This window comes from Lotus japonicus, chromosome 3 (genome assembly GCF_012489685.1).
Source record: "Lotus japonicus ecotype B-129 chromosome 3, LjGifu_v1.2".
Taxonomy (NCBI): domain Eukaryota; kingdom Viridiplantae; phylum Streptophyta; class Magnoliopsida; order Fabales; family Fabaceae; genus Lotus; species Lotus japonicus.
The window spans coordinates 70,486,839-70,512,607 of record NC_080043.1 but is presented as its reverse complement, the minus strand read 5'-3'; the positions used below and the strand labels follow the sequence as shown (position 1 = coordinate 70,512,607).

Sequence of the window (25,769 nt, the reverse complement as noted above, 5' to 3'; positions counted from 1 at the left end):
TATTTTACTTTTTTTCAAATAAGAAAATTGAAAATATTGAAATTTTTTTAATGAATTGACTATTTATTTAAGAAAAATATTTTCCAAATTAATTATTTATTTATTTCAATTTCCTTATATTAACCATTTAATTATATTAATTTCCTTATTTAAAATCATAAAAGACATTAAATGCTTTATGGAATAAATGCTATTTTCGTTTTTTTTAAATAAGGAAATTTAAAATAGTTAAATAAATTTTAATACATTTACTATTTATTTAAGGAAATATTTTCTAAATTAATTATTTATTTCCTTCAATTTCCTTATATAAACCACTTAATTATATTAATTTCCTAATTTAAAATCAGAAAAAGTATTAAATGCTTCACTTGTTTCCTAATTAATTGCTATTTTGTGGCGAAAGGATTGCTTCACTTGTTTGAGGAGGGTTCTTGGTAACAGATATATCATTCTTTTCTTGCGATCAGTGGGTACTTTGGAGGAATGGGTGGTGTGTAATGTTTATGGACCACATGATGTCATAAATCGTGGGGCGATGTTTGAGGAAATTGGGGAAGTCCTGGCGGTTGTGGTGGGTAAGGTGGTGGTGGGGGGAGATTTCAACACTATTTTAAATGATGGTGAGAGGCGTGGAGCTGGGGGTGTAACAGTGGGGGATCCAAGCTTTAAGGAATTTGTCCAAGATAATTATCTCATTGATCTGCCTCAACAAAATGGGGATTTTACATGAGGTTCCACTCGGGGAGATGGATTGTGGAGTCGTTTGGATCGATGGCTGGTGAATGAGGATGCTATTCTGAATTTCGATGGAATCACTCAAGTAGCCAACGACTGGGGGCAATCTGACCATAGGGCGGTATCTCTGTGTTGGGGCGGAAAGGACTTTGGACCAAAACCTTTTACATTTTATAATTACTGGTTGATGGAAGCGGGTTTTAAGGAGATGGTGGAGCAATGGTGGGACTCTAATGTTGTCATAGGCTGGTCCGGCTATGTTCTGATGCGAAAGCTCAAGGGTTTGAGGGGGAAGATTAGGGACTGGTGTAGAACAAGAGGAGCTTGGGGGTCGGCGAAGATTGTTAGCTTGGAACAAAAAGTTCATGATCTTATGGTTATTATGGAACGTGATGGGGTGACGGAGGAGCTGCGGAAGGAGCGGCTGATGACTCTAAATGACCTTTGGAAGGAGTACAGACTTGAGGAGAGTATGTGGCTCCAGAAATCAAGGATGAAATGGGTCAAGGAAGGTGATAGGAATACACGATTTTTCCATCGAGTTTGTAAGGAAAAAGCATCTAGTAGGAGTCTAGTGAATTTGCGTGTTGATAATCAGGTATGTGAGGAACCTGGGATGATAAAACAAGCAGTTTTTGATCATTTCCAAGCTTTTTTCAAGGCTGGTGCAAGGGGCAGTTTGCGGCTCACCGGTGAGGGATTTTGCAAAGTAACACCGGAAGATAAAATCTTGTTAGAAGTGGCTTTCATTGAGGAAGAGGTGTGGGCAGCGGTGATGGCCTGTGATGGTAATCGGGCACCTGGGCCGGATGGGTTTAATTTTACCTTTTTTAGGGAATTTTGGTCGCTAATCAAGGACGATATAATGCGGTTGTTTGCTGAATTCTATGACTTCGGGAAGCTGGTTAAGGGATTAAATGCTGGGTTTATTGCTTTGATACCGAAGAAGAACATTCCAGAAGAGGTAGCTGATTATAGACCTATCAGTTTAATTGGTAGTGTTTATAAGTTGATCGCCAAAGTTTTGACAGCACGGTTACAGCAAGTGATGCAATATCTTTTATTGCCCAATCAGTTCTCTTTTACAAAAGGTCGGCAGATAGCGGATTGTATTTTAATAGGCAACGAGGTGGTGGACTCTTTGACTCGACAAGATGCTAGTGGGTTTTTGCTAAAACTGGATTTCGCAAAGGCATATGACAATATAGAGTGGAATTTTCTTTTGGATATGCTGGAGGACTTGGGTTTTGGTGTGAGGTGGCGATCTTGGATACACTCATGCATTACTTCAGCGACACTTGCGGTCTTAGTGAATGGGTCTCCAACAGAATTTTTTGCCATAGAAAAGGGTTTGCGTCAGGGTGACCCGTTGTCTCCGCTATTATTTAATTTATGTGTTCATGGGCTGTCCATTATGTGGTCCAGATTAGCTACACAAGACAGGCCGTGTGGTGTTAGGCTTGGACCGGGGTTGTGTCTTAATCATCTGCAGTTTGCGGATGATACTCTGGCTTTTTGTGAGAATGATGGAGCACAGCTGGAGGAGATGTTTGATGTTCTAATGGTGTTTCTGTGGGGTTCGGGTTTAAAATTGAATTACTCAAAATCAGTTTTGGTTGGGTGCAATGTGGCAATGGATTCAGTTCAGCGTTTGGCTATAGTTCTGGGAGTGGAGGTTGGGACCTTACCCCTGCAATATCTGGGATCAGTTCTGGGTGGTGATCCAAGGCGAAAAATATTTTGGGCACCGGTGATCGAAAAGGTGCGTCTAGCATTGGGGGCTTGGGGTTCAAACTCAGTATCGCTGAGTGGTAGGTTGGTTGTGCTACGTGCGGTGGCGAGTGCGGTACCATTGTATCATATGGCGGTGTATAAAGCTCCACTTGGTGTTGTTACTGACATTGAGAAATTAATGAGAGGCTTCTTGTGGGGGAGAGTTGGAGGGGGAAGGAGGATAGCATGGGTGGCATGGGAACAAGTTTGTAAAGGAAGAGATATTGGTGGGTTAGGAGTTGGATTTTTGAAAATTAGAAATAAAGCTATGTTGCTTAAATGGGCTTGGAGATTTGGTGTTGAACATGATATGCTATGGCAGAAGGTGGTATGTGCAAAATATGGTATTAGTGTGAATCCACTGGTGCTACACAGGGCATGCATGCAATCCCGTTCCTTCTCCAGGTATTTTTTTGATATTATTCACGTGCTGCTTGAAGATACAGTTTTGGGCAGGAATTTTCGCGACCAGTGCTTTTGTGTTGTGGGTTCGGGCAACCGTATCAACTTCTGGCATGATTCTTGGGCTACAACAAAAGCCCTAGCACTCTTGTATCCAAGGTTGTATGCTATGGTTTTGCACAAGCATGCGCTTGTGTCGGAGTTAGGGAGTTTTTCAGGTGGGACATGGAATTGGCAGATTGAGTTTCGAAGGAATTTTTTTGACTGGGAGGTGCAGTTGTTTGATGAATTTTTGGCGAGGATCAAGGCTGTCGTTCCAGCCATGGATGAGGATCATTTGTTATGGCTTGGGGACCAAAATGGTTATTATTCTGTTAAGGTTTTTTGTATGCAGGTTGAGCTTCAGCTGTATGGAGCACCAACGTGGGTGGTCCCGGCGTATGTGCGCAAGATCGTTCCGCCAAAGGTCGTTCTGTTTTTATGGCAAGCAGCAGAAAACAAAATTGCCGTGCTTGATAATTTACATAGACGTGGTGTAGCGGTGGATGCAGAAGCGGCGTGTGCAATTTGTGGGCAAGCGTCAGAATCTGTTGCACATCTTCTACTTCACTGTGATTTTATGTGGGGACTCTGGTCTCGTGTGCTGTGTAGGGAGGGTGTGGCTTGGTGTGTTCCAGCGACGGTGTTAGGGCTGCTGCAGGAGTGGGAGACTTTGCGGAGTGAGTCGGATGTGGGGTTATGGAAGGTGGTGCCGTATGCACTCACCTGGTCTACATGGTTAGCAAGGAATGGTTTGATTTTCAAAGGGGAGGAGGTAGCTGTGGAAGCTGTTTGGGACATCCATTTAACTAGAATTTTCTGGTGGTTAAAAGCCTCTAACCAAGATTGCCCTTATACGTTGTATGATTTCATAGTACAATTTAGGGAGGTAAGGGTAAGTCGACGCCGGAGGCAATCAAGAGTGGTTGAGTGGGTTTGCCCGCCGGTTGGGTTCGTCAAATTCAACGTGGATGGGGCGGCCAGGGGTGCACCAGGGCCTGGAGGCATTGGCGGAGTAGTCCGGGATTCGAATGGAACAATTATTGGTTATTTTTCCATGAAAGTAGGTACTGTTTTTGCGCATGAGGCAGAGATAAAGGCCATAAGAATGGCTCTGAAATTTTGTAAAGAATTTGGAGTCCGACAGGTTCTTATTGAGAGCGATTCAACGCTTGCAGTGGGATGGGTGAATCGACGATCATTGAGGCCATGGAAGCTGCTCTCGGACCTGCATGTCATTGATCTTTTGAAACCTGAGGTGGAATGTGTTGATGTTTATCATGTGTATCGTGAGGTGAATGTACAAGCTGATTTTTTGGCAAAATCTGGTTGTGATAGGGAGGAGGATTTAAGGGTATATTGTTCAGCATGAGTGTGTGCATTGTGGTGATTGGCTACTGTGAGAATTTTTTTTAAGGTGGCAGGTAGCAGTACATGGGTAGCAGAGTTTTAGAATGGCTTTTGATATGAGTGCTAACTTGGCTAGCTTGTGAGGTGTGTACTCTTTTTCCTTGTTGGGTTTTTTCCCATTGGGTTTTGCTCACAAGGTTTTAATGAGGCACTCTCTCAAGTTGTTTTCTAGCTTAGTTAGTTAGCTCCTGTGTCATGAGGTCAAGTTGTGATTTGTATCTTGACATGAGGGCCATCTCTCTTTGTCATCTTTGTTTTTGGTTTAATAATACGAGCTCTCCTTTTCTTTCCAAAAAAAAAAAAGTATTAAATGCTTGATTGAATAAATGCTACTTTCATTTTTTTTAAATAAGGAAATTTAAAATAATTAAATAAATTTTAATGCATTGACTATTTATTTAAGGAAAATATTTTCGAAATTAATTATTTATTTCCTTCAATTTCCTTATATAAACCACTTAATTATATTAATTTCCATATTTAAAATCATAAAAGATACCAAATGCTATTTTCCTTTTTTTTAAATAAGGAAATTTAAAATAATAAAATAAATATTAATGCCTTGACTATTTATTTTAGGAAAATATTTTCAAAATTAATTATTTATTTCCTTCAATTTTCTTATATAAATCACTTAATTATATTAACTTCCTTATTTAAAATCATAAAAGACATTAAATGCTTTATGAAATAAGTGTTATTTTCGTTTTTTTTAAATAAGGAAATTTAAAATAGTTAAATAAATGCATTGACTATTTATTTAAGGAAAATATTTTCAAAATTAATTATTTATTTCTTTCAATTTTCCTTATATAAACCACTTAATTATATTAATTTCCTTATTTAAAATCATAAAAGACATTAAATGTTTTATGTAATAAATGTTATTTTCGTTTTTTATTCAAATAAGGAAATTTAAAATAATTAAATAAATTTTAATTCATTGACTATATATTTATGGAAAATATTTTCGAAATTAATTATTTTTTTCCTTCAATTTAGTTATATTAACCACTTAATTATATTAATTTCCATATTTAAAATTATAAAAGACATTAAATGCTTTATGGAATAAATGCCATTTTCATTTTTTTTCAAATAAGGAAATTTAAAATAATTAAATAAATTTAATGTATTGACTAATTATTTAAGGAAAATATTATTCAAAATTAATTGACTAATTCCTTCTATTTCCTTATATAAAACAATTAATGACGTGAAACGCGTTTTCTTTCTTTTAAAATAATTTCCATTTTCAAACTAGATAAAAAAACATTTAAATAATTAATTACGTATTAAATAATCGATTTCCTTATATTAAAAACTTAATGACATGAATCCCCTTTTCCTTGATTGTAAAATAATTTCAAATTTTAAAATTATAAAAAAAGATAAAAATATTCAAAAAAAATTTAAATTCGGTAGCTAAGTTTTATGTAAGGAAATTAATTTTCAAAATTATTTATTTATTTCCTTCAATTTCCTTATATAAATTACTTAATTATATTAATTTCCTTATATGAAATTTAACTGAACTTCCGGGATGATACTTGGTTCAATCAAATTAATGATTTTCTTATAAGTCGCTTACCCTACTCTTTTATCCGATTACCCGATGTCCTAAACCTAGATGTAATTTGAGTTTTAACTAAAGTTGGAAGAGTTTAAGAATTCAATGTTCACGAAAAGGTCGAGAAGATCGTTCAATTTGAGCTTTCTGCAGCAGGGTAACCGTATTGACCTTGATGTGAAAATAATTTCAATCCTTTTTCAGACCGAAAAGCCTAATGTATTTCATTATTTGATTTTGTAGAGCCAAAATAGAATGTGCTTTGATAAGGAACTTTGTAGATGAATACATTGATTTCGTCTCCACTGGTCGTGCACACGGAGCAGTAGTTTTGATCCAGCTTGGGAAAGTAAAGACGCACCCACGTATGTTGCGTGTACAATTTTTCATTGCTAAATTATTGTTTTCAAATTTACTATTTAGTTATTTCTTAATTTATAAAATATATGTTGTCCACCGATGTAGGCACTACTGACAGATATATAGCTGCAATATTTGGTCCAACCAGAACTTTTTATCGAGCAGATATTTGAAGAAAGATTTAATGGTGAAGTAGCGCTCCCATATCGTTGTCTTCAACTTAACAGAATGAAGACCCAATTGTCTTCATAAATTCCAGCAAATTTAGCATTTGAGTTGTAGTGAAATTTTGATGAACTTTGTTTCTGTTCTTCACTATGATAAATCTAATTCATTTGTCAGTACTATTATGAAGATCTGTTTCGTTTCTTAAGGAGTGCATCACACAGACTTGAACTAATTTTTTTTTAGACATTGATAAAAACAATGATTAGTATAGCTCAATCATTTTTTATAAAAACAATACATAGTCACGCATTTAATGGTTTTTTTCTATATTAAATTTTAGTTAATTAATAATAACACGCATTTACAATTTTTTAAATTCAAAATGTTAAATCAAGGTCTTTATCAAACTTTAATTTATAGAAACAAAAAAATATTTTAATTCTTGAATGTTTTTTACTATTATTTGTTAAAAAGGGAAATAACATTATTGTAATTACATTACAATTAATTTTGTAACCAGTTTCAAAACAAAATGTGTAACCAAAAAAAATAACGTTCACTTACATTCAAGAAGGTCGTAAACTGTAAAAAAAAAATTGACGTTCGTTTTAATGCGTAACAAAATTAATTCTGATAATTTGTTACAAATATTACAAATTTACTGCATTATTAAGTAGTTACATTGAATTAATTACATTGACAAGCATCTTCAGTCTAATGGGAAGTTTCTAAAAGAATTTACATGTTTCTTGGATATTGATTTTTCCGAAGTTATCCAATTCACACCCTAAATAATTCTGTATTTTATGAAATTTGTATGACGGTAAAATTTATGAGGCATCACAAATTTACATAAATTAGCCAAATGTGATTGACGACATTAATTAATTTGCTTGACAACTCTATTTTATGTTGTTGTTATTATTGGTTTTCTTTATACGTTTTGCTTCTTTACTAATTGTCCAAAAATATTGTTGAACAATCATATCGAAACATATTACACTGCGAATTTTATAATAAATAAATTAAAGGAGTGATTAAAAATCATAACTTCTCACTTTACAAATTAATAAACGCATTTTGATGACTTTTTCCTACATTTACTTTTATTCCTTAAATAATCACGCGCATTTATGTGTTTTAGTATTTAAAAATTTAAATTTAAATAAACATATTTTTCAACTTTAATTTATAGAAAAAAAACTATTTAATGCTTGACTTTTTTTAACAATTTGATTACTAAACTTTAGAAAATAAAATTACTAAAATTTTAATTACTTATAATTTCATTCAAGGGCGTACTCCTGTTAAAAAAAAAAAGAAATTACATAACTATAATGAAATTATAATTTAATTAATGTTTAAATGCGTAAAAAGATGAATAATCATCACTTATTATAAATATTTCAAATTTATTGCATTAATAACGAGATATTCTAAAATAAATACAAAAGAACAAAATAGTTTAACAACATTGATTACGTTCAATTATTTTTATAATGAATCCGTAAATTTTATTATTAATTTAGTTGACTAATCTTTAATTACAATGATTGCATTAGATTTTTCTCTTTTGAAAACACAATGATTTAATTATATACTTTAATAAATGCTTAAACGTGAAATTAGTCATGCATTTTATGATTTTTTACTGCATTAACTTTTAGTCAATTAATAATCACGCGCATTTATGATTTTTAACATTTAAATATTAAAAAAGATATTTTTCAACCTTTAATTGGTACAAAAAAAACTTGATTTAATGCTTGACTTTTTTTAACAGTTTGATTATTAAAATTTATAAAATAAAATAATTTCATTTAATTGTTGTTACTCCTCTGTTACTAAAAAAACTACTTAACTACAAAGAAATTACAATTTAATTAAGTTTTCATGGTTAAAAATAGTAATAATCATCACTTATTATAAATATTCCAAATTTATTGTATTAATTACGACATATTGAAAAATAAATTAAAAATAACAAAATTGTTTAATTGCATTAATTACGTTCAATTATTTTTAGAATGAATACTTAAAAGTTTTTCATTAATTTGGTTGACTTATCTTTAAAAATTCATGACAATATTTATTTTATTTCCTTAATTACAATGATTTAAATATATAATTTAAGTTACGTTTACAAAAAATTATTAGTCACGAATTTAATTATTATTTTCTGCATTAACTTTTAGTCAATAAATAATCAAGCGCATTTATGATATTTTGCATTTAAAAAATTAAAATTTAAATAAAGGTATTTTTCAACCTTTAATGCGTAAAAAAACCATATTTATTAAAGAAATACCAAATTTATTGCATTAAATTCAAAATAACAAAATAGTCTAACTGCATTAATTACATTCAATTATTTTTAACAAATATTTCTTACAAATATCTTTCCTTAAAACAGTTGACTGCTATTTAGGAAAATCGAATAAAAATACTTTTAAATTAGAATTTAAAAAAACAAAATTAATAACATTATTTAATTTTAAAATTCATCCATCACAATTAAGTATAATAATTACATCGATTTATTTTTAAAAAATCAAACAGCAACTTAGTAATAATTCCTTAATTACAATTACTTGATTATATACATTAATTATACAAAATTGTGTGCGTTAATTAAGTAAATAAAACTTACATACATAAATGAAAAATTTGGAATCAAGTAAAAAATTGAATAGCGCATTAAATTTTTAAAAATTTTCAACTTATACTAATAAAAATTCGAGCTTCAACAAAAAAATAATCAAAACAAAATCAATTAGGAATCATAGAAGAGCAATAAGTCTATATATATGCTTTAGTACACATCTCCTTTGATACACAAGTTTAGGCCAAAATCAACAGACGTTAGTTTTCATCTCCAAAACTTCCATGCATCATGATTGGAATATTGTCGTTCGAGTATTAAGGGCGTGGTTTGCTGAAGAAGAGGAGGAAGAAGATGAGGAAGGACACGACGGTTCGTTCTATAATCTGTTGTTGATGGATCGAAAGTTATGTAAACCAGAAACAATTTCGCTATTATTAAATATGTAATTGTATTTTAATTTAATTCATGGACATAAATTCATATGTATCTCCTTCATTTCTAGGGTCAAACAATCCATGCGGAGTGTAGGCGTAACCTTCATGACGTTTTGCCAACAGAATCACGGAAGGTTTGGTATACCGTTTTGAGTATTTCTGGGTAAGGCATAATTTCCGAGGTCTTAGTGCATCTAGGCATATCTACGAGATACACTTGCAAAGTAGAACAATGATGGTTTCATATAATAAAGATGTGTTTCCTGTGCGTGATATGATATTTGACAACGTGCATGAAATTCTAAATCCTGACTTTGACAAGCGGTTCTTAGTTGGTATGTAAATGCCTTCATTTAAATAACTTCAAATACATCAACACTTTCATGTATTGACATTACCATTAAAACAGATGTTATGGGCGAAGTAACACACGTCGGAAATTACAACGAATTAGCAGAGACATTGAAATTGAATCTCAAGGGTAAATTTTCTTTTTTCAATAACAAATTAGTATTATTAATTTCTATAAATTCCTACGGAAGAAAGTTAACAACTTTTATTTAATTTTTTTCCAACAAAAAAATTAAATATTTTTTATACGACCAATTTAGGAACGAATTGGATGCACTTCTAAATACAAAAGACAACAAACATGTTATTATCATATTGTTGGGAGTTGTAACAATTCATCACGGTACATTTAATTATTTTGAGGAACAAACAAACATAAACTTCTATATAATAAATCAACATGTTCAAACTTAAACTTAGAATCGATCTAACTGCTAGGTTAAACTGCACTAAAGTAATGTTCAATCCTGACATTCCACAGGCAGTGTCCTACAGAGAAAGGTATGTATGTACTGTGGATTTCATATTACTTTAAACAAATTTAGATGAAAAATAACAACATAATTTTTGTTTCTTCGCAGATTATTTGAGTGTGATGCAGTTCATACTCAAGTAATGAACGTTGTGATTGAAAGATTAAACGTTACTGAAAAAGATGAGTTCCTGACGCTTTTCCTAAGCACAAGTATTAAAAATTTGGTTACTTGCATATCGGTATGTTCTCATCACTTTTAATTTAATTTATTAGACTTTTTTTATTAAAAAAAAACGGGCATTGATTTTCATTCCACGTTTTAATTAAATAAAACAATTACTTATTATATTATTAACTTAGTATTAATGAATAAATTATTAAATTAGTAAATAAACATTTAATGTTAGGATTACACTAAACAAAAATGTGTTCTAAATACAAAATTTATAGGGTTAGAGATTTTTAAACACTAACTACAAACTTAAATACTTATTAAACTAATTTAATAATCACCTATTATGGGAAATTAACAACACATGAATAATGAGATAAAATATCAATTAATTAGACCATAGACTCTTATACTCTTTCATTGAATTTAATTGCTTTAAATTCATAACGTTATAATAGGAAAAAAAAGATTTTGATACACGTTTTGAACATTTTTAAAAAAGATTAATTCATAGTCAATAGTTTAAACAACAGCTACTATATTCAATTCTTAAAAAAAAAAACGGTTTAATTTTTTTTGTAAAAAAATGCTGGAACACTTATTTAATTTAAAAAAAAACTTAAATTTTAATCACTTTAAAAAAAATTTAAAATTAAATACCGTATTTAAAAAAGAAAATAAAAAAATCAGCTACTTAAAGGTCTTTTAACGAGTATATTAATTATCATTTAATAAATATAAAAACTCTTATATAAACGTATTTAATGGATCTTAAATAGTGTGTTTTATATTGAGTTATAAAAACAGTAGACACTATAATCCCTCCTTTTAGAAAAATAAAGTTTACACTATACAAATTTAATTACTTTTTCTATAAATAAATTACTATCTAAAAAAATAACAACAAAATCAAGTACAATCATTTCTCATTTAAAAAAACATGTTACTGAGTATTCACATTTAAACGTATTACATTTACATATGTTATTATCACTGTTAATCAAACAAGCAGTTGCAACTACGATTTTTTTTCTTTTCATTTTATTCATTTCTACAACGTACAATATTCATTATATATATGTCACGATTAAGAAAATTTAGAGCACAAATGATTGGTATTACCATGACTGTGAATGTCACTCAGCAATATACTCTGACGGAGCACAATATTATTGTGAAAAATGTAACAAGCATGTCACTCCTACCATACGGTAATCTACAAATTCGATAAATAAATTAATTTGTAAAATGTTCAGTTTATTTAATTATTAATGTTTACATCAGGTACAAATTGTTGCTTAATATTGCTGATGATATTGGATCTGCAACGTTTACCGTTTTTTATCGCGAAGGTTGTTATCTAATGAACAAAAAAGGCAACGAGATATTGGAAAAAAATTGAAAAGGTTAACATAGTCATGTCAAAAAAATGTACATTTTCATTGCTCACTTAATTCATAATATATTAATTTTTTTCATTTTAATTTAAATTCAATGTAGACCGGAACATGGAAGACCCCCCACAATAAATTGTAGATTTAGTGCACAAGAAATTTCTTTTCAAGGTTGAAGGGAATGATAGATGCGGAAGGTGAAGGTATGAAAAACGGTAGAAAGGGGGGGGGGGTTTGAATAACGTTTTCAAGATAAAGCTTCCACCTTAAAGATTTTGACAAATCTTTCGAGAACTTAAGTGCTAAAGATAAGAGATAGAAAAGCACACAAGGATTTTATCCTGGTTCACTTGATAAATCACTCAAGCTACTCCAGTCCACCCGTTAAGGTGATTTCTTCCTTCTTAGAATGAAGGCAATCCACTAATCAGGTAAGAGTTACAACTGCACTTGAAACCTACAAGTGACTAACAATTACACTGACTAAGCTCACACTAAGATTCACTCTCTTAGTCTTCTCTAGGATCCGATCAACCTTGATCTCCTAAAGGAACTAAACAAACTGTTTATCAAAGAATTGTTTACAAGAGATTTGCTTCTAAAAAGCTAATAGTAAACTCAATGAATTTCAGATGAAAGAAGGCTTAGAAGAATTTGAATTTGTCTTGCGCGTATGTGAATGCTTCTAGCCGCTTCTTTCAGTCTTCAGCCTCTTTATATACTCCAAGGATTAGGGTTGAGCGCTGCATGGGAAATGCTACCGTTGGAGGGCAGTTCTGGAAAATCCAGCTTCTGCTGTGTCTGAGACTGTTAGGTAGGTCGTCAGGAAGGTACAGTTGCTTTTGTACTTGGATAGCGACTTGACCTTTAAACCTAGGAGACTTCTGATCAGGAGAAAGCTTCATGTTGGAACTTGTGAAACCGGTTGATCAGAGTCAGAGGGAAAGCCCAAATCCTCTGATCATTGTTTCTTCTGATTCTGAACTCAGAGGGAAGTACATGGTCTTCAGAGTATCTTGCTTCTGGACATCAGAATTTCACTAATCAGCTTCTGGATCTTCAGAGTCTTCTACACCATCAGAATATCTGAGCCTTCAGTGTTTCTTGGTTATCAGACTTTCTGAATCTTCAGAACTTCTAGTGACTGAGTCCACATCAGAGTTTGTATAACTTCAGAACTTCTGAAGCTTTTCCACTGTTCATACTGAACATGGTGAATGCGAAAGCGTTGCTTGGGTCGCTCTTTATACACAGTGCTTCTGATTTGTGTGAGATTGAGTTGAGGTCAGAGCCTGTAAATAGCACACTCAGAAAAACACGTTAGAGTACCACAATTGTTCATATCAAAAGGTTAACTTGTAATCATCAAAACATAGAGTTGTACTACTAGATCAAAACTTGATCTTACAATCTCCCCCTTTTTGATGATGACAAAACTAAGATTTTTGATGAACAATTCTTAAACATTAAACTGAATTCACTCAGAGTTTAGAGATATAGAATAAGACTTATCCTAATGTGAATAGTTTATCTTGCTCATTCTGAATTCAAGTCACTGCTTGATTCTGAGCTTAGCTCCCCCTGAATCTAATACTTGATGAAAACATTAGTAAAGTCTAGATTCTGAGCTAAATGATATAAGAGTTCAAAGTGAAAAACTTATGACATAGATGAAAATAGAGTAATCAGAGCGCATAAGTAATCAGAGTCACGGACAAGGTATCAGAGTCTTGGGTATCGGAGTCAAATTAGAATCACTTCAGAGGAAGTGAAATGTATTCCTTGTATTTGCCTAGTGACACATCTATGGTCATAAAGGTGGAACTCTTAAATTCTCCAAAAGAAAAATAAATCACACTAACACATCTTACACATCAAAAACTGGGTTTACTCCCCCTTTTTGTCATAAGCAAAAAGCTTGGGGTGTGAAAAACTTAGCTTGAAGTACAAGGTACTCCCCCTTAGAGAAGGTCTAAGTTTAAAGACAATTAAAACGATGCATGAATCAGAGTTAGGCGAAATAAATAGAAGAGTTAATGCAAGAGAAGAACGTTTACCACCGGCCAAGGGAGTAAAGAGGAGGGTCAGTTACCAAGAACTTAACCTCGAGAAACTGTAGGAGCATTAACTTTCAGAGAGAAAGTGAAGCCTATATAAAGCGTTGGAGAGAGGGGTAAGCTTCACAACATCATACCAGAGAAAAATGGCATCATACATGATCGCATTAGAGGAGCTGAGAAAGAGAGCCTTTGAGGAGGACTTGTTTCTCAACATTAGGCATCCAGAGGGTACAACAACCATCTCAGAGCTAACACGGACACTGCTGGAGGAGGACCTGCGTCCAGAGTTGAATAGAGACTTGAGGGAATTTCTTGCCTTCGTGGAGGAGGTGCAAGAACTCAGCCAGCTTGAACTAAAGCTGCTGGAAGAAAAAGAGATCTTGGAAAAGAAGCTCAAGACTGCAGAAGAGATTTTGGAGAGGGATGAGCTAAAAGACAGGCTCAACAACATCCAGTATGCACTGGAGCGTCTGGAGAAGGAGAGGTCAGAGCAGCGCCAGGAGTGCAGAAGAATGAGGAGGGATCCTCCATTCTAGGATTTTAGGAAAAAGAAAAAAAATGTATGATGTAAAAGCGGTTATGATGAATAATAAAAAAATTTGCAAACATAATGTCAGATATATAGATATATATGCATAGATAATCACAAACGAGCAAAGTAAAGATTAACAAGAAAGAGCCAGAGGTTAACGAAATAAAACACAGGTAAAGAAAAAGAAATCAAAACGAAGAGATCCTAAAGCTAGGGTTTATCAGATCGACGCAGAAGTTCCATCATCATTTGCTTCATTTCAATCAGCAGAGACTCATGAGTGTCAAGACGTTGTTCCACAATGTCGAGTCTGGACGAGTTTGGCTGTGTAGAACTAGAAGGAACATTCTGAGCAGCGTGAGGAGCTGGAGTGGAAGCAGAAGCAGCAGGAGTAAAAACTACGGGTGCAAGTGCTTGGCATCTAAGAGCTTCAGCCTCAGCTTCAAGTCGTTCTGTCTCTAATCTGGCTTGTTCAGCTTGAGCTGCTGCTTGACGTGCAGCTTCTTCTGCTTGTTCTTTCTTTCTTTTGGCTTCTTCAATAGCTTCAAGTAGCTTATGTCTCTGTTCTTGTTCATGAAGATCCACCCTTCTAGCAAACCTTTGCTTTGCAGCCTCGATCCTTTGACTTCCCTCTGCATTCAGTAGCTGCATCATAACGGGAACTTGAGCCACTAGCCAAGTGCTCAGATTGTTCCACTCTTCAGCCACATGTTCAGCATTCTCGCTTAGGTCAGTCTGACCTTGCACATTGCGTAGCATCAATGAGGCTTCATGATGGAAAATATTGATGCACTCAGAGAGAGATGTGGGTTGGAGGTGAGTGTAAGGAATTATAGAGAGGTTGGTTTCAGGAGAGGCTGGGTGATTGCTGCTGTGAGCTTCAGAGGCACCTTGTGGAGAGCCAATGTTAAACATTTGAGCATTTGGTTCAGAGGTTCCAAGGTGAGGTTCTGAAGTTTCAACCAGAGGATGGGGTGATCTAACTGAGGAGTGGTTAGACACAGATTGTTCTGGTTCAGGTTCTGGTTGAACAGGCTCTTGTTGGTCAGGGGAAGGGTGAGCTTGTTGAGCCAAAGGGTCTGCCTCATGTAAAGGATTGGCCAAGATAGGTTCATCTGGGTCAACTAGACGTTCAGGTCTAGGGACAGGATATCTCCTAGGGCTTGGACAAGTGAGATAATATTCTTCTAAGGTAGACACCTTTTCTTTTCTAACTTCCATGAATTTTCGAAGGGATTCAGAGTTGTTGGAAGGAGAAGAGTCAGCAACATTTGTTGGGAAGGATACAGGTGTAAGGGCTGTGGAAGAGTCTGTATCCGTGGTTCTGGGAGCCAGACGTTCTGATGCTCTTGGGACAGAGTGATCAGAGGTTCTGGGTCTAGGTTCTGTTTGGTTAGGCTCTGGTTTCTCAGGGATGATGGGTTCAGAAGTTAATGGGTTGTACTGGATGGTAATGGGAGAGGTTGGTTCATCTGGCCTAGAGGGTTGGTTCTGGAGCAAATTCCAGAGAGGTGCTTCAGTAGGAGAAGGTTGGAAAAATGAAGACCTTGGGGAATGTGGTGGAGAGGTGGTTTGTGCAGCTGGTTGGGACTCAGGAATGGGAGTGAGTGGATTTGAAGATTGTTTGAGCATGGCTGATATGGGGAGTGCATCAAATAAATTCAAATCATCATCAGAAGCAACTGCAGACTTACTTGATTGTGCTGATGATCTTGTCACTCTAGCAGGAGTTTCAATCCTTCTGATCACTTCAGCAGCTGGTTCCACCTGAGTAGGCTTCATCACAATTCTGACCTGCTTCTTCTTCTTCTTAGGAGAAGGAGGACCATCCTCATTATCACCATCATCACCATCATCTGGCTTGCTGGTTTCATCATGTATTCTCTTGGATTGACCAGCCTTCTTCCCTTTGGTCAGAGGGACATCTGATTCCTCAGAAGATTCTTCTAGGATCATCTTCCTCTGAACTTTCTTCTTGATAGGAGAAGGAAACTCTGGAGCAGGCAGCAGTCTGCTGAAGAATTCATCGAGATCAATTTCATAGCCTTGAGCCCTTAGGTCTTCAACATAGCACCTAATGGCTTCAGGATTGTCTGCCTGTGTCCACAGAGGGTAGTCATTCAGAGGCACCCTTCTACTTCTGATTTCAGAAGATGTGTCTTCATGGGCAGGAGCAATCTTCTTCTTGACTAGGCCCATTTTCTTTAGAGAATTCGCAGTGAAGACATCACTGACAATGGTGGTCAGATCCTCTGTGCATCCAGCATTGACCAGATCTTGAATGAGGCCACTCTCAATGAAGAGATCAGACAACAGTCTCCCAAGGGGGATATACTTGATTGCTGACTTGATGGAGGCAGTAGTCCTAGACTTCCGGATACACTCCTTCAAGTAGGAGAACAGGAAGTAGGGAAGGCAGATCTTCTTCTTGTCTTGGATGAAGAACAACATCGCCTTCTGGTTGAAGTTGATGTAGTCTGGGGAACTGCCCTTTGGTCTCTGGTTTATGCAGTTGAGCAGAATCTTGTGTCAGATCCTGAGCTTGGGATAAAGGTCCATCACTTTGTAATTAGTCTTGCCCGGTTTGTAATTGGTGTACAGGGCCTTGTTGGTCTCATCCTTCGTCTTGGGTTTCAGCTTCGATTCAGTGAATTGGAAACGATACCCAAGAGCAGTTTCTGCACCCAGCAGATTCACGAAAGACTTCTCTGTAATGATGATCTTCCTTCCAAGAATGTGAGATACCACCTGAGTATCATCGCAGTCGGCGTGCTTCCAGAATTCCTTGATCAGTTTGTCATACACCGGTCCTCGAAGCCTGTTGAAGTAATTTTCCCAACCTTGAGCTTGGACTTCAGGACGAAGATCATACCCATTTGTAGCAAGATTGTCGAGGTCGAATCTCCATTCTGCCAGTACTTGAAGTTCCTCAGGAGCATATACGCAGTGAACGGTACAGCCCCGTTCTGCAATCGGAATAATCTGCTCTTGAGCTTGACCTTGATCTTGATTCGGATTCTCAGGACTCCTTTGACCTGTTGCTAGACCAACTACCATATGAGGGAACTGGGTTGCATCTGCAGTAGCTCTTCTGGTTTGACTCACCATTTTTTGGAGCGGTTGAAGGTTTAGGTAGAAGATGAAGGTTGAAAGATGAAGAGAGATCGAGAGAGAAATCGAGGGTAAGCGGTTTTGAAATAGCAGAAGAGAGAGAGAGTAAAAACCGAAAGTGAAGGAGATCGTGTGTGTATAGTGGGTTTTGACAAATAACCGTTGTTGATTCAAAAAGCAATTTAAAATCAACGGTTGAAAATTAAAGATAGATAATAACAGTAAATACACATATCACACACAGGAGAGAAGCACATCTACACGCAACATGACAGACTGTCACACGGGCACAAGGAACTATGCATCAGAAATACTGACACACGTGTTGCTATCTCAGCTTCAGAGTCAGTACCAATGGGTACACACACTCTGATTGAGTTACCTTCTGGACTAGACATCTTCTGATCAAGAAGTATCATAGTCAGAGGTTCTGATCCATCTTCACTCTGGACAAAAGTCCATGTTCAGATTTTTCAGAATAAAATTAAATCTATCCTCTGCTAAGGGCTTTGTAAAGATATCTGCCCATTGATGGTCAGTATCAACAAACTTCAGAAGAAGTACGCCCTTCTGTACATAATCTCTAATAAAGTGATACTTTACCTCAATGTGCTTTGCCCTTGAATGCAAGATAGGATTCTTACTCAATGAGATTGCAGCAGTGTTATCACAATAGATTGGGATATTGCTCTCAAGGATCTGATAATCCTCCAGCTGATGTTTCATCCAGAGCATCTGAGTGCTGCATATTGCTGCTGAGATATATTCTGCCTCTGCAGTTGATAGTGCAATGGTTGATTGCCTCTTGCTTGCCCATGAGACTAGATTGCTTCCCAGAAATTGACAATTTCCAGAAGTACTTTTTCTCTCTGTTCTATCTCCAGCATAATCAGCATCACAATAACCTGAAAGCTTATACTCTGATGTTTTCTTATACATCAAGCCAAGGTTAATGGTGCCTTTCAGATACCTTAGGATCCTCTTAACAGCAGTTAAGTGGGTTTCCCTTGGATCTGATTGGAAACGAGCACATAAATGAACACTAAATAGTATGTCTGGCCTAGATGCAGTTAAGTATAGAAGTGAACCTATCATGCCACGATAGAGCTTATGACATACTTTACCACTTTTATCTTCTTTGACCGTTCACTCAGAACTTCTGGTCTTCAGATTAGAAGCACTTGGTCTTCAGAACCAGATTTCTTTCGGTCTTCAGAATCTTCAAGTCTTCAGAGTCTTTGACCGTTCACTCATAACTTCAGAGTCTTCAGCACTTGATCTTTAGAACCCATTATCAGAGCTTCATCTTCAGAACTTCTGAAGGAATAATCTACCGTTCATCAGAATGTAGCGAGTGCAGGAGCGGATTAATGGTCAATATTTGGTCTTTGACTTCTGATGTATTCATCTTTGAATTAGAATCAGAACTTGTTTGTCAAACACTTAAAAGACAAACGTTAGAGTACCAAAAATGTTCATCCACAAATAAATACTTGTTATTATCAAAACCTAGAGATGTACAACAAAACCAAATCATGGTCTTACACACCCTTCTATATAATGCCAGATACTTCACCCCACTCACTCACGTCCTTTTCTTCAATCAAGTCCGTTTTCCCTTTCTTCACTCACGTCCCTTTCCCCCTCACGTCCCTTTTCCCGTTCTTGAATCCAGCCTTTTCCAAATGGACATTTCATCAGGAGAATCTGATTCTGACCATGCCGAAGACATCATGGAACCCGATCTTAGAGTGGGCGAACAACCTTTTGTCCCTGCGTTCAATAAGGACATAACATCTGCACAAGCTACCGAAGATCAAACATTGATTATTATTAGTGCTTGTTAAATTAGTGATTGTTATCTATCCACTACATTTCTCAGCTACGTTAGTGCTTGTTATCACAAAATTTAACATTGAAAGCATTGCTATGTTGTTTAACTTTGAATTGTGACATGTAGGGCATACCCGCTACCAAATCACACGAATCCAAATAAGAATATTTTATTTAAAAATGGACGGAAGCTGACGGAAGGACCTAATTAACACAAATTGATTTTTGGTGTACCAAAATTGCTCGTTTTAAATAAAGGGGGACCAAAATTACACAAGGAGTATAGATCAGGGACGAAAAGTGCAATTAAACCTACAACAAAAGATCAATCCTTTGACGCACAGTTGCCAAATCCTACTAGTCACAACCCGATGGAACTGCATCATCCGACCAAAAAATTGATACATATAGATTGTATCATTCAACTTCAGCCATGTGAAGTGTGTTCTAGAACACACTTGCCTTACCTGTAAACCTGGTGTAGCAAGTAAAAAACACATTGTGCAACTATGCACAAGCAAAATAAACTCCTCCCGTTGGTGCTCTTTTTACTGTTATCCAATTAGTATAATTTTTTACTATTATCCATTTATAATAGTACAGGTATGTTAAAAAATGAAAAATTGAGGGAAGTTATCATCAAATTAATAAATACTAAAAAAGTGGATGAGTGATTTTTTATTGAACAAGACAAACAGTGTACCTAAGTTTTATCCAAAACTAAAGGTGAATTCTGTGGTGCCGGTGGGAAAATGTGGGTGTGGTGCCTCCATGTGGTTTGTCAAATAGGAATGTGACATGTGGCAATTATTATACCAGATTTTTTATTTTCCATCAATTTCCGTTTTTTTCTATAAATTCGAAATAACTTGTGATATTAATTTTGATAAGGGTTTTTTAGCAATGGTTAGAAAGTTGCCTATGGTTAATATGAGTTTTTACCTTGAGTGAGATTTAGTTTGAAGATTGAAACATACATTACTGGTTCATCTTCTGTTGTTCTTGGTTCATCTTCAACACATGAAACCCTAATCTCACACTGCTTCTGCCACGTGCTGCGACGCCTTCTCCTTCGCCATCGCCGTGGACACCCTCTGCTTCTGCCACCTTCTCCGCGACCCTGTCATCCTCGGTTTCCCTCTCAACACGACGAGGCTCCTCTCACTCTCTTCCGTTTGCCCCTCCACCGCTCCCAAATTTGTCTGCTCAGGTTCGATTCTCACTTGTCAGTTACGATCGATTCACTCAGTTACTCAATTTGTTACTTTGCTAACAGAATTTCATTCTTGTTTGTTTTCGTTCACTAAAGAATCCCTGGCTCTGCCTCCTCTCAACAGCGCACAAATTATAGGGATCCCTGCTTTCGGTGAGTAATTTTTCTCTTCTGTTGGGTAATTCATTGATTGAAATTCATGGGACACAAATCTATGTTTTGTAAATTTTTCTATTATTGATTCAAATTTCAAAATCTGCGTGTAAGATTTGATTTGATTTTGAGAAAATTGCCTTGGAAAGAGTTTTTAGGTAGCAATTTTCAATAAATTTTGCAGAGAATCACAATCACAAATGATGAATTTCACCATCAAGAAACACGACCTTTTGTGTGATGTTTGAAATTAATTAGCATGCAGGTGGTGGATTTAATCTCAGTTTATCTTGTTTTCCTTTAATTTCTGCTCCTCCTTCTCTGTTAATTCACTCCATGTTTATGTGGGATGGTGTGGGTGCGAAGAGGAAAGGTTATGTCTTTCATTCTTTGATGACTCAATCTGTATTCTTTGCTTTATTTGATATCAGATCTTGTTTATTTGATTGAAGGCAGTATCATTGGTTTTGAATACATGAATTTGGTTATGGATGATGCTGAAGAAGTAAACGTCAAGAAAAATAGCAGAAAGACATTAGGGAGGATCCTTCTCAAAGGAGACAACATAACTTTGATGATGAACACGGGGAAGTGATGATAAACACAATTGGACAGTGGAAATATCCAACAAGAATGCAGATTTTTCTTCCCCTTTTCAGTTTAATCACTATTTCTGCTGTTAACATGTTGAGCATGCTGTGGTAGAAATATTATCATGTATGAACAATGTGAAATTTTTATCCCATTAGATAAGCACTTAGTTGAGCTGCTCAAGATATTGGTTTGTTGATGCACTTGGCTAGATGCCTTCATTCTGCCTGTGTGAATATCCAGATTCCAACATGAAGGCTAATTGTTTTATCTTGCAATTTAATACTTCCATTGCAGTGTTAGTTTGGATATGTTCAGACTGGATAATCTTTGTTTTTTATTCATCAATTTCAATTGGTTATATTGCAGAGTTATTTGCCTCTGTTTTGTGTAAAAAATCATGATGTGCATTAGTGGCGGTTTTAAACCCCCACTGCCATGCGTTTCAGCCGCCAAAAATTGCAGATAATGGTTTAAATAGAAACTTGTGGATTTTGGTGATGGGGAAGTCCTGGTGAGGAACGACAATGCAAGATGGTGTTAAAAATTGAAGGGTAACGCTTGGTATTAAAAAAGTTAGCCCCGAAGGATCGAACCAGGGACACCTAAGACACATACATTTCTTACAACCACTAAGCTAGAAACAATTTTAATAATCAATTGTCAAAACATAATATTAATTGGGTTCATGACTAACTAGGAGTCATGTTGGGCCACCATTCTTCCTTATGAGGCCCAGTAAGGTCCAATAAGGTCTTTCTTCGACTTTCCCATCACCGGGACTAATGTTGGGTCATTCTTCCTCATGAGGCCCAATAAGGTATTTCTTCGACTTCCCCATCACTTGGACTCATGTTGGGCCACCACTCTTCCGTATGAGGCCCAATAAGGTCCAATAATGCCTTTCTTCGACTTCCCCATCACTTGGACTCATGTAGGGCCACCATTCTTCCTTATGAGGTCCAATAAAGTCTTTCTTTGACTTTCGCATTACCGGGACTCATATTGGGCCACTCTTCCTTATGAGGCCCAATACGGTCGTCATTCAGCTTCCTCATCACCGGGACTCATGTTGGGTCATCACTTTTCCTTATGAGGCCCAATAAGGTATTTTTTCGACTTCTCCATCACTGGGACTCATGTTGGGCCACTACTCTTCCTTATGAGGCCCAATAAGATCCAATAAGGTCTTTCTTCAACTTTTCCATCATCGGAACTAATGTTGGGTCACTCTTCCTTGTGAGGGCCGATAAGGTATTTCTTTAACTTCCCCATCACTGAGACTCATGTCGGGCCATCACTCTTTCTTATGATGTCCAATAAGGTCTTTCTTCGACTTTCCCATCACCGGGACTCATGTTGGGTACTCTTCTTTATGAGGCACAATATGGTCTTCATTGGACTTCCCCATCACCGGGATTCTATTTGGGCCACCACTCTTCCTTATGAGGCCCAATAAGGTCCAATAAGGTCTTTCTTCGACTTCCACATCACTGGAACTCATGTTGGGCCACCACTCTTCCTTATGAGGCCCAATAAGGTCCAATAATGTCTTTCTTCGGCTTCCCCATCACGGAGACTCATGTTGGGCCACTCTTCCTTATGAGGTCCAATATGGTCTTTCTTTAAATTCCCCAAAACCAATAGTAACTTTTACCTTTACTGGACATGATAAGGAAGGGTTGACTCAATGAAGGATGATCCAATACGAGTCTCTGACCTAAGGAATATATAAATGAATTATTTTGACCATTTTTAAGTTGTTTATAGCCTCAACATTACTTTTCAATAATACTTGTAAATTATTATTTATTATTTTTTGTCATTCACAGGTTAAGGGATACAGTGGTGGTCTCTCTCGACAAATGATTTCACAGGGTTCGATCTTATGATATCACATTTACAAGGAGAGCTTGTTTACCACTAGATTAACACCATATTAGTAATTGCAAAATATTTAGCTTGCTCATGTTTAAACTTAAATTATTTCATCATAAAATCTAAGTAAAAATTTAATTATCATTTTTTAATACTCTAATATATAAATATTATATTAGATATATAATATGTTAATACAACATATAATATAATATACGTGAATAAACTTAACTAAATTATTTATTTGCCTTTTGTAGGAAAAACAAATTATTTGAAATTATTCTGGCAAAAATATGATTCGCGGTTAGAGGTCAGTTTCTAGCGGCCTTTAACCGCCACTAATTGCGCAGAGATAGTTTTACAATTCTGTGCCACATAACTAACTGCCACAATTGTTTAATCAGTGCAGAAGCAACAAAACTATCCACCCACTACTTTCTTCAAAGCACACGAATGAATTTTTACTCCCACCCGAATTTGTCTACCATCATTAAACTCTTCCCACACACGAAAACATCCCAAAAGCTTCAAAGCAATTCCCAGAGTCCCACAAGTCTACCCATCACAGTTCAATTCCCAGAGTCCCACAAGTCTACCCATCACAGTCATCCAGGAAACCACATCTCTCAAGAATATCATCAAACAACTTGTGTGCATGAAACCACATCTCTCATAAATATCATCGAACAGCTTGTGTGCATCAAGCATGAGACCATATCTCACATGTATAAGCCAAATCCTGTTCTGTATACACAGACTTGTTTCAAAATTTGTTACTAAACATGATAATTTTATCTGAAACTAAATATGTGTATCAAAATTGCAAACCATGGGTCACTGGAAAAATAGCACTATAGCACATGCTCTCAAAATTTAGTTTGTCCATACCATATGATGTGCATGCAAATTTAATCCAAGTGATGCCATTTGAAACAAAACCTTGAAAAAAAGCCTCCTGCAACATATTAGTGAGAGTGTGCAATTCCAGGCTTCATTTTCAGCCAAAGCAGCCAAAAGAAGATAGAAGAACCAAGACTTTGAGAAATCTTGACTAGAAACCAACATTATGAATTAAACCACTAACACAACCTGGGCCCAAAGAGGATTCAGAGAGCAAAATAAACTATTTAGTTCAATTCTACAAGTCAAGCTAAACATAAGCACTGAATTAAACTAAGAATTATCTCTCTTGGCACAACACTTGCCAATCATGAGAAAAATCCACACAACTTCATTTTATTCTATACTTAGGGTACATCCATCCAATGGAATGATTTAAACAAGTTATGCACAGATTAAATAGAGCAATGAGTGATGGGTTACTCCTACATACATGCTACTTCACAGAAATGGAGCTAAATGATAACTATGATTTTTGTACCAACATATGCTTCCTATCCTAAGCATAAGAACAAGATTTGAACTAAAAGATGTAAGTTTTAGCTAAATGGAACTTAATTGTCAACTAGAGTAGAACAGAAAAACACAACTAACCAAAGACAGTATAAACCCAACACACATTCATCCCAAGCAACAAGACAATAATTCAACAGAATCCCACAAACCAGAAAAAGAAGGAAAAATACTGCATTTTAAGACTGCCAAACCTGTAAAAGCAAAATGAACAGAACCAATATGGCCACAAAAACCCACCCAATGACTGGTGAAAACTTTGACACAGAACAAGGTTTGTTCGAAATTGGAAGGTGATTCAAATCCAAACAAACCCACGGGTCAAGAGCAATGGTTTGGTGATGGCGTGCTCAGCGGCGCCGCATCCTCCACCATCAGTGAACCACCAACCCCAGCCGAGACAAATCCTAATCCCAAGCGAACAACAGAGGCCAAACAACCACTTTATCTTTCCGACTCAGCGTCGTCCAAATCACCAACATCGACCACTTCGTCGCCGATACCTTCTCAACCTTCAACAAGCCTCGCCAGTCTCTCTCTTCTGTCCTTGTCGAGGAGCTCTATTTTGCCAACTCCACCACCAGCGCAAGGTCCTCTATGAGGCCGCAACTCTGTCGTCATCGGAATCTGACGGCGGAAGAGAGAGAATATGGGATGCGCGAATGAGAACGAGATGGTTAGATTGTGGTCGGCAAACAGCGGATCTCGTTCGTCACAATGGATGGGCTGGCGGTGGCGGACCTCTCCATGGGTCTCTCTCAAGATTCAAGAAGAAGAAGAACTCAGGGGAAAGGTCTCAAGAAGAACAACACTTGAACATTTATCCTCTTTTTTTTTTTTAAAGAGGATAAATCTCACTTTTACTAATAAAGTAAGGGGCCATTTAGCAAATAATAAAACTTTTATTTTTAAAAACAAAAATATTAGGAAAACATTATCACGAAAATAGAAAAGTCACCTCATTTAATAAGTGGTTATATTCTACTGGTCCAACGAGGCGGAGGTACCACACCTCCAACTGTGAGGAGGCACCACAGCAAGCACCAAAACTAAAACTACAAAATATTACAAACAGAGGAAATACTACAATACAA

At 35.9% G+C, this 25,769-nt stretch overlaps 1 protein-coding gene and 1 long non-coding RNA gene across 2 annotated transcripts; one reads left to right on the top strand and one right to left on the bottom strand.

Moving 5' to 3' along the window:
• Nucleotides 1-946: 946 nt before the first annotated feature.
• LOC130744629 (uncharacterized) lies at nt 947-4,324 on the top strand. Its single transcript, XM_057596800.1, has one exon. The coding sequence runs from the start codon at nt 947-949 to the stop codon at nt 4,322-4,324; it is 3,378 nt and encodes a 1,125-aa protein (XP_057452783.1).
• A 19,147-nt stretch (nt 4,325-23,471) lies between these two features.
• LOC130745585 (uncharacterized) lies at nt 23,472-25,511 on the bottom strand. The gene is made up of 2 exons (XR_009021816.1): nt 24,151-25,511; nt 23,472-24,006 (listed from the first exon to the last, which is right to left on the bottom strand). It is a non-coding gene; the product is annotated as an uncharacterized LOC130745585 (long non-coding RNA).
• Between the last annotated feature and the right edge of the window lie 258 nt (nt 25,512-25,769).

Bases quoted from the DNA above. Each gene is read 5' to 3' on its own strand.
- LOC130744629 (XM_057596800.1), top strand. From the start codon at position 947: ATGGTGGAGCAATGGTGGGACTCTAATGTTGTCATAGGCTGGTCCGGC.